The 14,831-nt window shown below is 33.5% G+C and overlaps 1 protein-coding gene across 10 annotated transcripts in view; it reads left to right on the top strand.

Moving 5' to 3' along the window:
* The window catches only part of LOC149535778 (uncharacterized), a 218,642-nt gene that overhangs the window by 167,027 nt on the left and 36,784 nt on the right, over nucleotides 1-14,831 (top strand). For all 10 annotated transcript variants that reach the window (XR_016356742.1, XR_016356743.1, XM_089803414.1 and 7 more), the window contains one exon: nucleotides 5,779-5,882. Coding sequence is in view for 8 of the 10 variants with exons in the window: in XM_089803414.1 (XP_089659540.1) it covers nucleotides 5,779-5,882 (104 nt within the window). In the remaining 2 variants the exon portion in view is untranslated. The remainder of the gene's footprint in view (nucleotides 1-5,778; nucleotides 5,883-14,831) is intronic.

Here is a 14,831-nt window from a genome sequence, read left to right on the forward strand (position 1 = left end):
AATACAAAAAGGTTGATGGCATCATCTACTAAAAGGACCAGATATACTTAGTACTTGAATCCATACTGAAACAAAATATTCTAAAGGAAATGCATGCCTCACTATTGGAGGGACTCCTCAGATTTTTCAAGACCTACAAGCGGCTGAGGGAAAGGTTCTCATGGAAAGGACCTGATGGAGCCTAAAATTTCTAGTCTCCATTTTTTGACATTTTTCCATCCTTTACACCTTTTATGTCGTGTTTATTAATCATTTACTTTTCTATAGTTTTAGATGTCCAAAAGTATCACAAGCAGCTGAATCTGTGCAAACAAGAAACATGTTGAGAGTAGATTCAAATAATGTTGTCAATAGGCCAGATTAAGTGAGTCAACATGAAAAATTCACTGCCCTCAAATTAATCCATGTTATAGCTATTCAATGACTTCACTCTTAGAATTCACCCTCACCTGTAAATGAGTAATATCTGCAAGTATCTAAAGTTTTCATTCAACAGATCAAAAGAAAGATAGTTTAAACCTGTCATAAATGGAAGGAGAAGTCATCAGGATTATGTAGTATCATTACAACCCGATAAAATATAAATGAAGGAATGAATGATTCTAGATGATAATGTTAAAATAAGTTAATAACATAAATTGAAGTCACCGCAATTTAGGAATTCACAAATGAAATCTGCAAGTGTGCGTGCCCAGTCTTATTTTTCCTAACTATCAACTCTGCCTGTCATCACACCATATGTAGGGAAAATCAAACTGTTGTAGATGTACGGGTGCTGAGAATCTTCAAATACAGTCTAGAATGTTGAAAATAAGCAGCGCAAGGTTGTACATAAACAATATTGAAGACAAGCGCAACAACCAGACATGATGCTAGGAAAATAATGCTAGGAGGAAGGATGTGGACATCAAGGAAGGCAATGATCAGTGTCCAGCGTTGAATCAATATCAAGAATGGCAGCATCAGATATTATCTCATCGTTTTGTACGAGCAATTCGATTATGATATTACACAGTGCTAGTTTCATGATATCTATGTGTGTTTTGTAGAAAGGATACAAGCATGTCAGGCATATGATTTATCTTTAACAGGAGAGCAAATCATCATTACTTAAGGCATAGTCAAAGGCATCAAAGACAAAGACAATAGTTATACGTTCCTCCATTGTGATTCAATGGTCGTGTTTTGACGATGAGAAGGAGTACACACCAAATAAAGGCAAGGAAGCGAAGTAAAGAAGCCACAAGTCTAGGGAAAAGCATACTATCCGCAGGCACAATGCCCAGCCTGGTCTTGCAATACAATAAATGATCACTTACAAAACCCGACGTGCCAGAAGTTTGCACAGTAGCAATCCATGGCAACATTTAAAATGTTCATACACAAATAGCAATGGAGGAAAGATGGCTTGTTTGTGACAGCAATACAATCTGCACAATGAGACTCCATTAGAAGAGAAGGATTAATGCCACTACTACTACGGAGAGAAGATGTGCATACGCAGGAATATTAAAAGATATCATCGGAAATTTCACAAAGTTTGATATAGTAACAAATTTATAAAATGAAAGTGACTATTATATTAAAAGCTTTTAGTTTGAAGATCACAATTTGTTTATTAAAACAAACAATTGTGATGTGCAAAATTGACTAAATAAATAAAGACAGATATTAATCTGGAGCAGCGACAAATTCAACAAAGATACATCATGGATAATCAATCAAGCCTTTTGCGGGAGCCTATGGATCTTAAATTATTTTAAAATTGTTTATTACGGGAAGGTGCTAAAATTATATACAAATGAATTTAATTTGCTATGGTAGAGGTGCAATTAAAAAAAAAATGCAACGACTTTCCATTTGAAAAGTCACATCTCCCTTATATCTAAAGTATAAATAAGGCATATGCTATTTAAAAAGAGATATCTGAACATTTTTATTCAATTAGAGAGAAGTATTTTATATTTATTTTATTTTATGGAGAGATAAGGGCAATATTATGATTTTGTAATAAAGTCCATTATTTTAATTTTTAAATAAAATAAAAATGTCTTTTGTTTACCTTTAATGATGCGGAGATTTAAACTGCAGGCGAATCGTCCTTCATAATTATATTTTAAAATTTTTTATATGATTTTGTTATCAGATAAGTGAACATGGTCAGTTAGCATTTTAAATTTGATCATCATAGGTGTTGTGAAATATTTAATTGTTTCCGCAGCTGTGTCCAGTTTGTCTCAGTGAAATTAAAATTCAATCTGGAGTAATTTAAAGATTGCAATATGATTGGTCTGTTGCATCTTGGATTATCAAAATTATTGGCAGTACAAGTGCATTGAACATTATGAAGTTGTATGTAAAAGTTCACCGAAGTTGACTCTATCGCCCAGATGAGCAAAGGCACTGATCTTTTTATTGAAGTCAGAAAATCTATATATTCCTCTTGCTAGCATCAAATTAATTATTATTCAATTGTTCAAAACATTTAACCATTATTCAGCGTTTCAATTTCATTTTGATCGAGTCCAAGGACCATGCCAGCTGAGGAACTCGCAAAGTTTAAATTCGCTATAGAAAACCCTTGAATTGAGTAGTCAGTGTTCAAGGTGAAGGTTTACCCGCCTGGGTGTAGCGGAGCCCAAAGTGCAAGGGGATCAAGAAGTATTCCCGTTCGTTGGCCAGAACTGATTGAGAAGTCCTATCGGAGAAGTGGCAGGCTCTTGGATTTCCAATCTACGGTTTTGGGAACCAACAGGACCCAAGGACAACATCTTGTAGTATGCGCGGAAATGTGCAACATGCCAACAAAACAAATATGAACACACATTACCTGTAGGTTTTTTACATCCCTTGCCAATTCTAGAACAAAAGTTGGATAGTATTTCCATGGACTTCATCGCCGAACTTCTGAAGGTATTGCTTTTTATTGGTAATTGATAGGTTGACGAAGTATGCACACTTCTTCGCCATTCCCATAAAGTTTCAAGCTGTATAGGTGGCATACATATTCTTCAGGGTGGTTTTCTGCCTCCGTGGGTTACCCTGCAAGAATTGTTAGCAATAGGGACAGCCATTTTGTCAACACCTTTTGGAGAGAACTACTTCTATTGGCAGGAGCATAATTGTCATTAAGTACCAACTACCATCCTTAGACTATTGGGCATATGTAGATTTTGAACAAGTGGTTAGAGGGGTACATCTGTAACTGTGTTCCAGTACAGTGATAGGCATGAGTCAAATGACTTCATCTAGGGGAATACTGTTACAAAACAACTTATCACATGTCGATTGGGATGGTGCCCTTCAAAGCACTCTACGAATATGAGCCCGTTTCATTTGTGGACATTGTTTTAGGAGATAGTTGTGCACCTAGGGCCAAGAACTGGCTACAGGAAGAGCACGACATTTTGAGGTTATTAAAGGAAAATATGTAGAGGGCACAAAATAAAATAAAAGATATATGCTGACAAACATCGAATTGAGAGAATTTCTAAGGCGAGTGATCTGGTTTATCTTTAATTGTAGTGATACAAACAATTATCCTTGAAGGCGAATGGCAAAGAAAATTCGAGGTTATGCTACTACAGTCCCTACCATTTAACCTATTACATATGTAAAGTTACCTATGAACTTGAGCTCTTAGAGGGAAGCCACATCAACAACGTAGATTCCACGTATCCTGCCTGAAGAAAGCAAAGGGAAAGAATGTCGCCATGTCAATCGACGTGCCACCTCTCAATGAAGCAGGGAAGATGCTATTGGAATCTGTAGAAATCCTTGATATCTGGGAAAGGAAATTGAGAGACCACACCATTAAGGAATACTTGGTATGATGGAAGGATTTGATGCTTGACGACACTACCTGGGAAGGGGATCAATTACTTCAACATCCTACATTGTGTTTGCTTGAGGATACAAATTTTTTGGGATGGGGGAACTGTAATGTTCTCGTCATTAAATAAATGATATATTAATTTATTTGGGCCAATTGATTTAACATATCTCAAACCCATTTCTATTTTAAATTTTTGTAGGTGTTTATCGTGTATTCTGTCGACACGTAGTTTCTCCCTCGAGAGGGTATATGTGTCCATCAGGTTGAGTTGTTTAGGTATGTGACTTGTTTTGTTTTATGTGTATTGTTAATTCCCCTTGGAGTTATTCTTATCTTGCCATTTCAGAAGTGAAAGACTTTCCCTACTTGGCTTTCACGGTTTCAATGGGATTCAACCGTAACCCTATTCCATTCTATATATTATTTTCTTGGATCTAGCAAATTAGAGCACCATCTTTGTCTATAAACGTAATTGTTTTCTAGAACAAATCCAACTCATTTGTGTTCAACATACAATTTTATGTATTGTGGCAGGTTCTTCTATATAGCTCACATTGATTTCCTACGGGCCTCACCCTTCCAATTCTCTTTGTTCAACTCAACCCACACTCTGTACAACCTTGCCAAGCCTTTGTACTACACCTTAGAACCATTGTATGCTGCCCCAAATCCGCCTGATGGGCACCACCTCCTTGCTCCACTGTAAGCCCACCCACTTGCCTCTACCGTATGCTAACGAACACTTTTCACTGTACGCCTACCCATACTTTCCACCGTACGGTCATAAACTCCCTCCATCATTTGTTAATTTCTCCACACCATACGTTGCATAGTAATCAAGTTAAAGGCCGAACCATGTCACCATACGTGGGCATTTTCTTATTGCAGGTGCTCTCTTTGATCCTTTCTACGCTATTCAAACTACATATCCACCTACATCGGAAAGAGGAGCCCTCTGTCACGACCTGGAACATTATAGTGACTCCCTCCATCAAGACAAGACCATTACATTTTCATGTTCATGTGAAAAAGAATTCAAATCTATCTTAATTTAAAATGAAATGAAAAGCAAAAGTTTTAATTTATTAGTTTTTGTGATGTAATTTGTGATTGTTATTTATTTGAGGTACTATGGCATGTTATATAGGTTAAGCTTTTCTTAGAATGTTGGGAGCATGTTGTGGGATCCAATACATTGAGTGATGGAAATTCTGAAAATGAAAGTCCAAGATAGTGAATTCTTTGAGCCAATGCTAACTTTCAACAAGCCCTCTAGAGAAATACAAAATGTCAATAGTAGATGTGAAAACATTGCTTGTTCAATATGTCAGAAATACTCTTTGTAAGTGTCATTAATGGTAAGAATGCCTTATAAGCCCTTATCTGGCTTTAAATATTTTTTTCGACCAACATTTGACTGCAGATTATGGGGGTTGTTAAAGCTCATTATCACTGATTCATGTTTCATGATGTCCTACTGTATTTCCCATATGCCTATGTAGACTCCAAAATTATTTATTGTATTTTTCCACCAGGTTTCTCTCTAAGTCTCTTTTAAGCACGCAGGAATGAGAAATGCCATTCTAATGTGGTTAAACTAGCTCTATGGAAATTGCACTACAAGAGAGCATCTCCCATATTGAAGTTCCTTTCCAAGGCATGGGAGCTGCACTTTGGTGTTGAATGAACAAAGATTTTTGCCCCTCCGTTTGATTCTTATACCATTTTTAAGACTTATCAAATAAGATTCATTATAAAGATTCCCTGTCGTCCCTTTCTAAATAATGGGATGTACGTAGACACAACAAATTAAGATGGCTAGTCATTTAACAAGTTCATTATTTTGATCTTTTGAACTAATTCTTTGGAAATAAGATGCTTCATATGGGGATTGGAGATTTAATTGTGTTTTACCAGACTATTAACACTGTATATGTATGCAGGACTTGTAGTTCTGATGGTTCAGGGTAAGTTTATGAGAAAAGAAATTGAAATCAATCAGAACCAGTTTCTCAGATTGCTCAAGCACTTAAATGTCCAAATGGAGGTAATTTCTTTATTTAAGGTGGTCCTAAGCTATTTCATATTAATGCGATAAAAATTAAAATGCTAATTTTTAACAGGTTAGGTAATGTTCTCACAAATTACTCCACTAGAGAGCCACTTGTGTTGTTTTTTTAAATATCAAGTAAAATCTGAAATTGTTGTATTCCAGAATTGATTATACGTAGTACTAAGCATATACCCTCAAGTGAGTTTTTTGCTATAATGGTATTTAACTTCTAGGATTTTGTGTAGAAGTTATCATTCCCATTTTGAGTTTGATCATTTGAGGCTAGTTCGAGTAAACCACTGATTTTGGTACAAATTAATGCTATATATGTAAAGCTGTATTAAATAGGGTATGCAATTGATTAGCCACACAAAATTTCTTGTTGTTCATGAGCACAATTGCTGAGCAGATGTATAAAAATTAGTACTGTTTTTCTTCATGTGCAATCTATTGTGTTTATTGCAAGCGGTTTCTATTATTTCAAAAATGGGCAATGTTCTGCATTGAGATGCTGATGATTCCAAGCAAGGTAAGGCATAAACATAGCCTTGCATTATAAGGTGGATGGCTTATGACTTGAGCACTAACAAAAAAAATTTCCCTCCCAAATTTGTCAAAGGATAATGTTTTTGAGTTTTGGAAAGTATGACTTTTTTTTATCCTCAATTAAATTTTATCGTATGTTGTTTTCCTTTTCTCATCAGCCAAAGTTAAATTTATGAAACTCTATTTTGCTACTCAACAACTACATTTAAAAAAAAGCCACGGATTAAACAATTACCTTTTTTCATATACAAATTATATAATTGAAGGTGGAGAAGAAGACTAGTGAAGAAATTTATGATTATGGTGTACTGAGGGGCACACATTGTAATTTTCTTAGAAAGATGTTTTTTGTGGTTTGCTGGATAATGGGTCATTGAATAAAGGAGTTCCCATACAATTTGAAGACTAGAAGCACACAATTGCTTTTTACATAGCGAGAGCAATCCACTCCATCAAAGCCACATAATACATTTCTAAGAGGTTATCGAAATCAAAGAGGAGGTCAAAGACAAATACAATACAACTGTAAAGGATGCTCGATCATATACAATATCAACAATGTAATGAATAAGGATAGAGACTTCTTGAAAAAGTAGAATAAGTTACAATTATTGTGCAAATGGTGTGGGCGTAACGACAATGAAGCTATCAAATACCTAAAGAAAAGGCCGATACAAACATGATTGACATGACAAAAAGCATTTTTAGAGGTAAAGATGAAGCGAAAAAGACATTTGAGATCCAATATGCACCTTCAATATCCTATGTTTCTTTTTAACAAATGTTTAACAATCTAAAACAAGTACATACTACTACGCCATAAAAATGGAAACAATCATAGTTAATTTCCCATCCATTAACCCTTAGAGGAAGCATAATGTATTTTGCAGATCTAATAAAATTTGGGCAACATAATGACATGTAAATCAACACTTAAAAAACATAAAGAAGAACAAATATAGACAAGAGACTAAACACTAATATACATTGTGAAAACCCTTTGGGGTTTAAAGAAAAGCCACACTTTAAATCTTTATAACAAACATTTACAATACACTCCCAGGCTTTATGTCCTTATACTACATCTTGCTTTTCGAGTTGAATTTAGACATCATAACCTAGCAAAGAACAATTCTATTTTAATTCCTTGCCAAGTAACCCTCAAAACATAGGGTTAAAATATGCATACAACAAATTTTTTTTGAAGGATAAGTTATGCATCATATATAAATTTGCAATATAACCATGAAGCATAAGTAATGATCCAAAAAAAAATCACGATTGTCACAATATCGTACACAAGTGGAAGACTAAAATGTACTTCCAAGGGTTCCAAGACTAGCCCAATCGCTTAGCAAGAATGGACAAACAAGTTGAAGCCACCACATAAGAGTTCAGACCACATCCACAAACCTCATCGGATAAGACCAGGCCATCGTCAACAACTACCAATCGAGGGACACTTCATCCTCAATCTAATTTAAACCAAGGTTCATTGTAAACCCAAAAAGAAAAGTGGTCATAATAATACCATTCGAATGTGGAAAATAGGAAGTAAACACTTGGAAACCATTTAGAGAATACTGGGTATCCAAATATAAAATTACCTTTTGAAGAGACCCTTGAGAAGTACCCTTTGATATGGATGCGCTAAAACAAATGTGGTAGAATAGATAGCAAATGTGCTACACTATTTTGCATATGTGCTAAATTGCTTTTTATATACACTAAAAGAATAAGTAGATGTGCTAGAAGAAATTAAAAGAACCATAAAAGAATAAATGGATGTGCTACATTGCCCTTGACAACAAACAAAATGAATAAGAAACATATTGTAAAGTCCTCTCAATCCGATAACTGAGTAGGCTTGCTGCAATGCCCCCTCGTGAAGAGTATTTAATAAATAAATAATATTATTAAACTATGATAAAGATTAAAATACCAAGAAATAATAATTATTTAATATCTATAATTAGATAAGTTTAAATTAAAAATTTCAACTTATCTATTAACAAACATAATTAATACTATAAAACTAAAATAATAATATGAACATATTAAATGAATATAAAAGAAAATGAGATAATAAATAAATGATTAAATAATATTTATTATAAACTAAGTTGCCGGTTAGGGTTTGGTTCCAAGTCCAAAGTTAGAAATCCGGTTCAGAAGATTGTCAAAATTTTGGAAAGGGGTTTGGGTTCGTTTGGTTTTGTTAATACAAAAACATGTTATATATATATAAATGAAGCATGAGTTAAAATTAGAATGGTACCATAAATACATTTAAACAACAAAAACTTTAAATCACCATAAACTGTTAAACTTGTAGTCATAGTGATCATACCATCATATAGTAACATAGTTCATAAAATGACACTGAAAGGCCACCAAAAGCAATTCATAACAATTTTTAGGTTGTGGACACCAAAAAACATTTAATTATTGTCTAAAAAAACACTTTCTAGCTGTTTGCAGGGCCCAGTTCGCTGTGGGTTCGAACTGGGTTCAAACTTTTTGGTATTGGTTTGCCGGGATTTGATCCCAGTTTAAACCTGCAGGGTAAAAACGGTAACCTAGTCAAACCAAGTCTGAACTAGACCAGAATTGCGAACTGGTTCGGACTTTTATTGGTGCGGAGGGGGGAAGGAACCCGTGCAACTTAGATTATAAACAATGAAAAATTAATTAAAAATATATTAATATAATCAATAATCAAATATTAAATATGCTTAGAAGTCACAACCTTTAGAAAGGTTGCTTTAGAGATATATTTAAGGCAGGAAAGGAAGCAATAATGAGTATATAACATCGAATTTGAAAAACATATTACACTATCAGCAGCTCTATTCAAGAAAAACATATAAATAATAGTAATGAGAAGATTATACCTACAACAATCTATCATACAAGATGAAAAGACAAAATAGTGTATAGATTAACAATTGGAAAGACCAGTCAACAATCCACTCGGTGAATGAATCGTAACTAGGTAAAATAAGAGGCAGAGATTAATAAGGATGGTCGACCAATTCACAAATGTCCAACTCTATGTCTCATTACCTGACTCAGTAGAAGACAAAACAAAATAGATATTCAAAACAATAATGAAAGAATCAATTAGCGTATAAGGAGGCACATAAAGGAAAGAGATTTAGATGGATACATAATTAGCCGATAGGCTTTTCCTATGAGATTGCTCGCAATCGGGAATTGTCTCACGTCGGAAAATGTTGTCAGTAATTGATTTCAGACAGTCGGAAAGAAGACGCACATCGTAAAGGTGAGTGGTTGGTAAAGGCAAGTGCAGGTTGAATGCGTTCCAACCAGAAGTCAATCATTTCTCCCGAACCATTCCTGCCGAGTTGAGCAATCTCAGTAGTTTGCAAGAAATGCATTTGGGAAACAACCATCTTCCCGGAGAGACGCCACAACAGATTCTCGTGCTTCAAAATCTACAATCGCTGAGCTTGAGCGAAAACAATATAACTGGTATACTGGGCACTACTTTGACCATTATTGCTTCCTCTCAGGAGGCCACTACTGCCATTCTCAAGACATTTGATTCCAAATTCTCTAACAGACTGGAAAACATGGGCGCGGCTACAGACATTCTCATGTATAAAAGAAACGACATCACCATGTCTTCCCACTAGCCTTACCAGCGAAAGCTCTGTATTTTCCACCTGTTGACCCCTAAATGTCTTCAAAAGTAGCAAAACTGGCAACATTTCTGACAATAGGAGATGTTGCTCCCCTCCATCTTTAAGCACCAAGTTGGTGTTATAAATGTGGGAGAATTTGTTAATGTCTTCACTTCCAATGCCATTGAAAGTCCACACTTAGCCATTAGCATGCACTCACCGTCCAGCACACTGATCACCCAATACATCGTCCACTCTGTCTACACTCCGCCATCCAGCTAGTCTGACTGTTATAAATAATGCCCAGTCAATATGAGCAACTTAATTGAACAACGAGCCCCGTTACTGCTGTTGCATTCTGAGAAATTGACTCCAGAGTTTGCGATGGTAATGGCATTTGCATGATGTTCTTCTACCAGTGCCATATCTTTCAAATTATAGCTTTACTCTACACTTTTTTGGGATTCAAGGTTGTGTTCTGTTTCTGCCAAAACCAAAGGTCGTTGTGGCTGAAAAGAGAAGATCATTTTTTACCCACATGTTTTTCTATTTTATATGTACTATTTAGATGAATAATTTGATACAAAATCCAGTCATTTCAATAAAATAAAATAAATGGTTGGACTATGCATGAGGATTGGATGGCTCAGGGCTATAGGTTCCACCCTCTGTGCCTGGGTTTTGGTGTTTTTCACTGCCTTTGTGTCGTTGCACACAAACATTTGGCCCTTCTCAACCACCTACCCATCTTGTAGCTCGGCCATGTACCCTGTGATCTCTTCTTCCCATTGTCCTTCAATGTTGTGTTGCTTGACAATTAGCCCGAGGGGGTCTCCAGTAATCTGTAGCCTGATGTGTGAGGGTAGCCTTGTCAAAACTCTCCCTTTCCAGTCTCCAAATTAAATTAAAAATAAATTAGTTACAAGATATTGAAATGATGTTTGAAATAAAGATTGTGTATGCAACTATCAATAATATAGAATTTAATCATATACGATTATTTCTAAATGTCATTTACATTGTTTGATCTAATTCGAACTTCAATTTCAATGTTTATTTTTTAGAAATTATTACTAAAATATATATTATTTTAGTTATTTCTTATTAATTGTTTGAACATACTAATGTACAATTTGGGATTTTTTTAATTTTAAGACTACTTGATTATTTTCTTTTAATAGAGATCTCATTGCGTATGCTCATACACAACTAGTTATCCTCTCCTGAAAATTGTTGTGTCCTGATCAATTAACAAGAAGCATGTAAAAGAAATGTGTTTTAGTTGCATCTATTTTACACTATATATTATGGAACAATTGTATTTTTGTGGTTTACAAAGCTATCTTATAATTATATTAGTCTATCAAAACTTTATTATCAAAATAAGAAGAATATTCCAATATCTAAAATTACTTTAGTTTTGACAATTTATCCACTACACTTCAAAATGATTGATAGTTCATTTTTATTATCTCCACTCCCAGAAACATTATAAAAAGAAAAGTAAATAAATAAAAATGAAGTGTAAGAAAAAATTAAAACAAAAATGATAATCAAATTTTTAGAAATTTTGATACATTTAACTTTTCTCTAAATCAAACAAATTTATTTAAAATATAAAATATATATCCAAGGCACAATTTTTGCCTCATTCTTTATGGTCTCACTTGAGTGTTGTAAAAAGACATTTTTAAATTATTTATATAATATGAATAAATTTACTTATATTCTCATTTATATTTCAATTACCAACCTTTAAAAAAATTAAATTTCAATTAGTTTTTTAAATATTTAAAACAAAAGTTCAAATTGCCAAATGTAGCTTTTTAGTAATGCATTTATTTTAATATATAATTAGCCAGTAGTCTTTCCCTATGAAGTTGCAAGTAACCAGAAATTGTCTCACACCATAAAACAAGGTACTATAAAATGGTTTAAGGCATTAAATAAATGGTTTCTTGATCAAATCAAATTTTACAGTCATAGCACTTAAATCAAAATGTACTCAAACATGTCACTTGAGTCAAAATGCATTGAACTAGACCTAAATACTGGCTATAAACTTTTGACTTCTCCCACCCATCATAATGGAGAAAATCTTAAGAAATCTGCAAAGCTTCTCCCACCCATCATAATGGAGAAAATCTTAAGAAATCTTCTTCGCAGATAGGCTATTATGATGAGATTGTGACCATTGACAACCTAGATAAAATTTAAATAGACTTAGTGGGTTCTTCTACTTTTGTTGGACATTTAAAATCTTTCCAGTTTTTAATTCTAGAAGGTGTGATCAGTAGAATTTTTCTATATCTCTTCTACAGTGCATCAGATCCATTGATCTTTCATGTCACTCTCTACTCTCTACCCAACGAGATTGGCATTCTACCGATGCTGCCAATATAATGCAAATTGGGTGAAATGGGGTTTTGAATGATTCATCAATTTTGGGGCTCCCAATCCAACAACTAGGGTTCGAGCCTTTGTGCAAGCTATTTAGAACTACAACAGTTCACATATTTTGGCCAAGGTGAATTCCTTCATGGTGGATCTATTGAACAGATGCAGAGCAACTGATTTTTGGAACTCATACTAGGTTTTATGTGTTCGATTTTTTCACTCAATTGAAAGTTACCTTTTAGGGAATTAATCACATATAGGGATTTGGATTGAGAGAAAAAACAAGGATTCTATTTGAGATAACAATTCATTAAGATTTAGTGTCATTTATTGGATCATTATGCTTTTTCAATAGGGTAATGGTGTTAAGATTCATACCAGCGCCGCAGATTCAATTTTGTTGTTGCTTTCTGTTTTGTAAGTATTGTTAAGAGCCCAAGCTGCTGGTGACAAGGAATGGCTTCTGGGCGAAACCAAGTTTGAACCCTTAACTGTAGCTGAAGATCGGAAAGCTCTCAAAATGGCTTTATCTAGTCCAAGCATTGCTTCTCTAATCAACCCTTTGACATTATGTTGACTTCCGGCAAGTTGAACTCAACTCAACCTTTTACTTGCACCATCCCCCGAGAAGCGATGGATATGCAGATTGACAAGTTTTTTGACAACTACTTTTTCAGATATTTTTGTACAGTTGTAAATTGAATAACATTTGTCTCTCTTGAGTTGCAGTATTTTGTGGGTTTAATTGTCAAAATATAGCATCTCATGTCCATTTTATTAAATGTTCTATATCAAACTATAGATTTTTTTGCTATTACCTTATTGTGTAATTTCTCTTGACTTTTGATCAATGAGTGTTACCATTAAAAAGATATGTACCCTTATCTTTGGCATGTATGATGAAACTGTTAATGTTGGTGAAGCAATATGATTGTGCAGAGGTGACCAAGGTATCTAATTATCATTTACTCAGCTATGGTGTTCGATAGAGATTTGTATTAAGACTTTATCAGTTGAGTAATCCATGTTTCTATAGGTATTTGTAATTGTGCCCAAGCCAAGTTAGTGAGTACTGGTAAGTAATTGTAGATTCTTATTTTGTACCTATTCCCAAGCCCATTTTGGCACAAGTAGAGGAGATCACAAGAAATGTTGTTCAATCTAGTTTTACATATGGCAATTGCATTTTCTTGAAATTTTCAAAGCCTTTTCAACAAATCTATTTTGTTAGTACATCTCTCTGAGCCATTTAGTCTACTAGATCACTTCCTTTCATCATTTTGGAGTCACATGTAAATAAGCTTCAATCCCATTACATACATCTTAATAATTATTTTATTCATTGTCACTATCATGAGTAGCTTGGGCTCTTAGTTTATAATATATGTTGTTTATTCTTTATTAAGTTTACTTCCATTTTCATCAATTCTTTTCTTGTAGCTTACCTTTTTGTACATCTCATAAGTCATTTTTTTGGGAGTTCAAGTAATTATAGTTATTTTCACATGTTATGATAGTTCAATTTAACATTTTTAAAAATTAAAATATAGATATTACAAAAATATTTTTAAAATAAGAAGAATATCTTATTCTTTCATAGAATTTAAAATTCTAAGATTATCAACAAAATAATACAAAGATTCAAGCTAACTTATTATTTTTAAATTTATTTAAGTAAGTTAAGTAATTAGACTTATTTTCCATTGTTCAACTTAACAATTTTTATAATAAAATATAAAGAATTACCTTGGTAATAATAAAAAATTATTCCTTCATAAAATTTAAGAAAATTAAACTATCAATAAATATAATAAAAAGATTTAACACAAGTTATTTTTTATCTCTATAATTTTTATTAGAAACTATTTTAAAAATTAATGAACTATATTAATTGTTAAACATTTAACCTTATTAATGAAATATACAACTTTTATTATTAATAAATTATTTTCAAAGTCCATTTTTTTCAAAATAATCTTAATCGTATAATTTAGTGAAATATATGTTATCTCAATATCATACAACTGACATATTTCATGTTTCAATGTGCAAGGAAATCTCATCCGACTTTACTTAATATTGGATGTGTGAGTTCATGGGAAGTTTTGGCTTTGTTAGCATCACCTAGACATGCAATAATTGCTTAGTGTTCGTTCTTGTGAACCACTACTCATGAAACATGGGTCAATGAGTTTGACTCAAAACCTACATAGTTGAGTCATGATAAAAATATCACATTTTGACTTGCTATGGAAAAAATGTTCTACTTATCAATTGAAAAAATATACTACTTATCAATTGATGAGCTCAAGGAGATTTATAATGAATGATTCATGAGGAACAAAATTTGTTG

The sequence above is a fragment of the Cupressus sempervirens genome, chromosome 10, assembly GCF_028749045.1.
Source record: "Cupressus sempervirens isolate cs-2001-9-10 chromosome 10, ASM2874904v1, whole genome shotgun sequence".
Classification (NCBI taxonomy): Eukaryota; Viridiplantae; Streptophyta; class Pinopsida; order Cupressales; family Cupressaceae; genus Cupressus; species Cupressus sempervirens.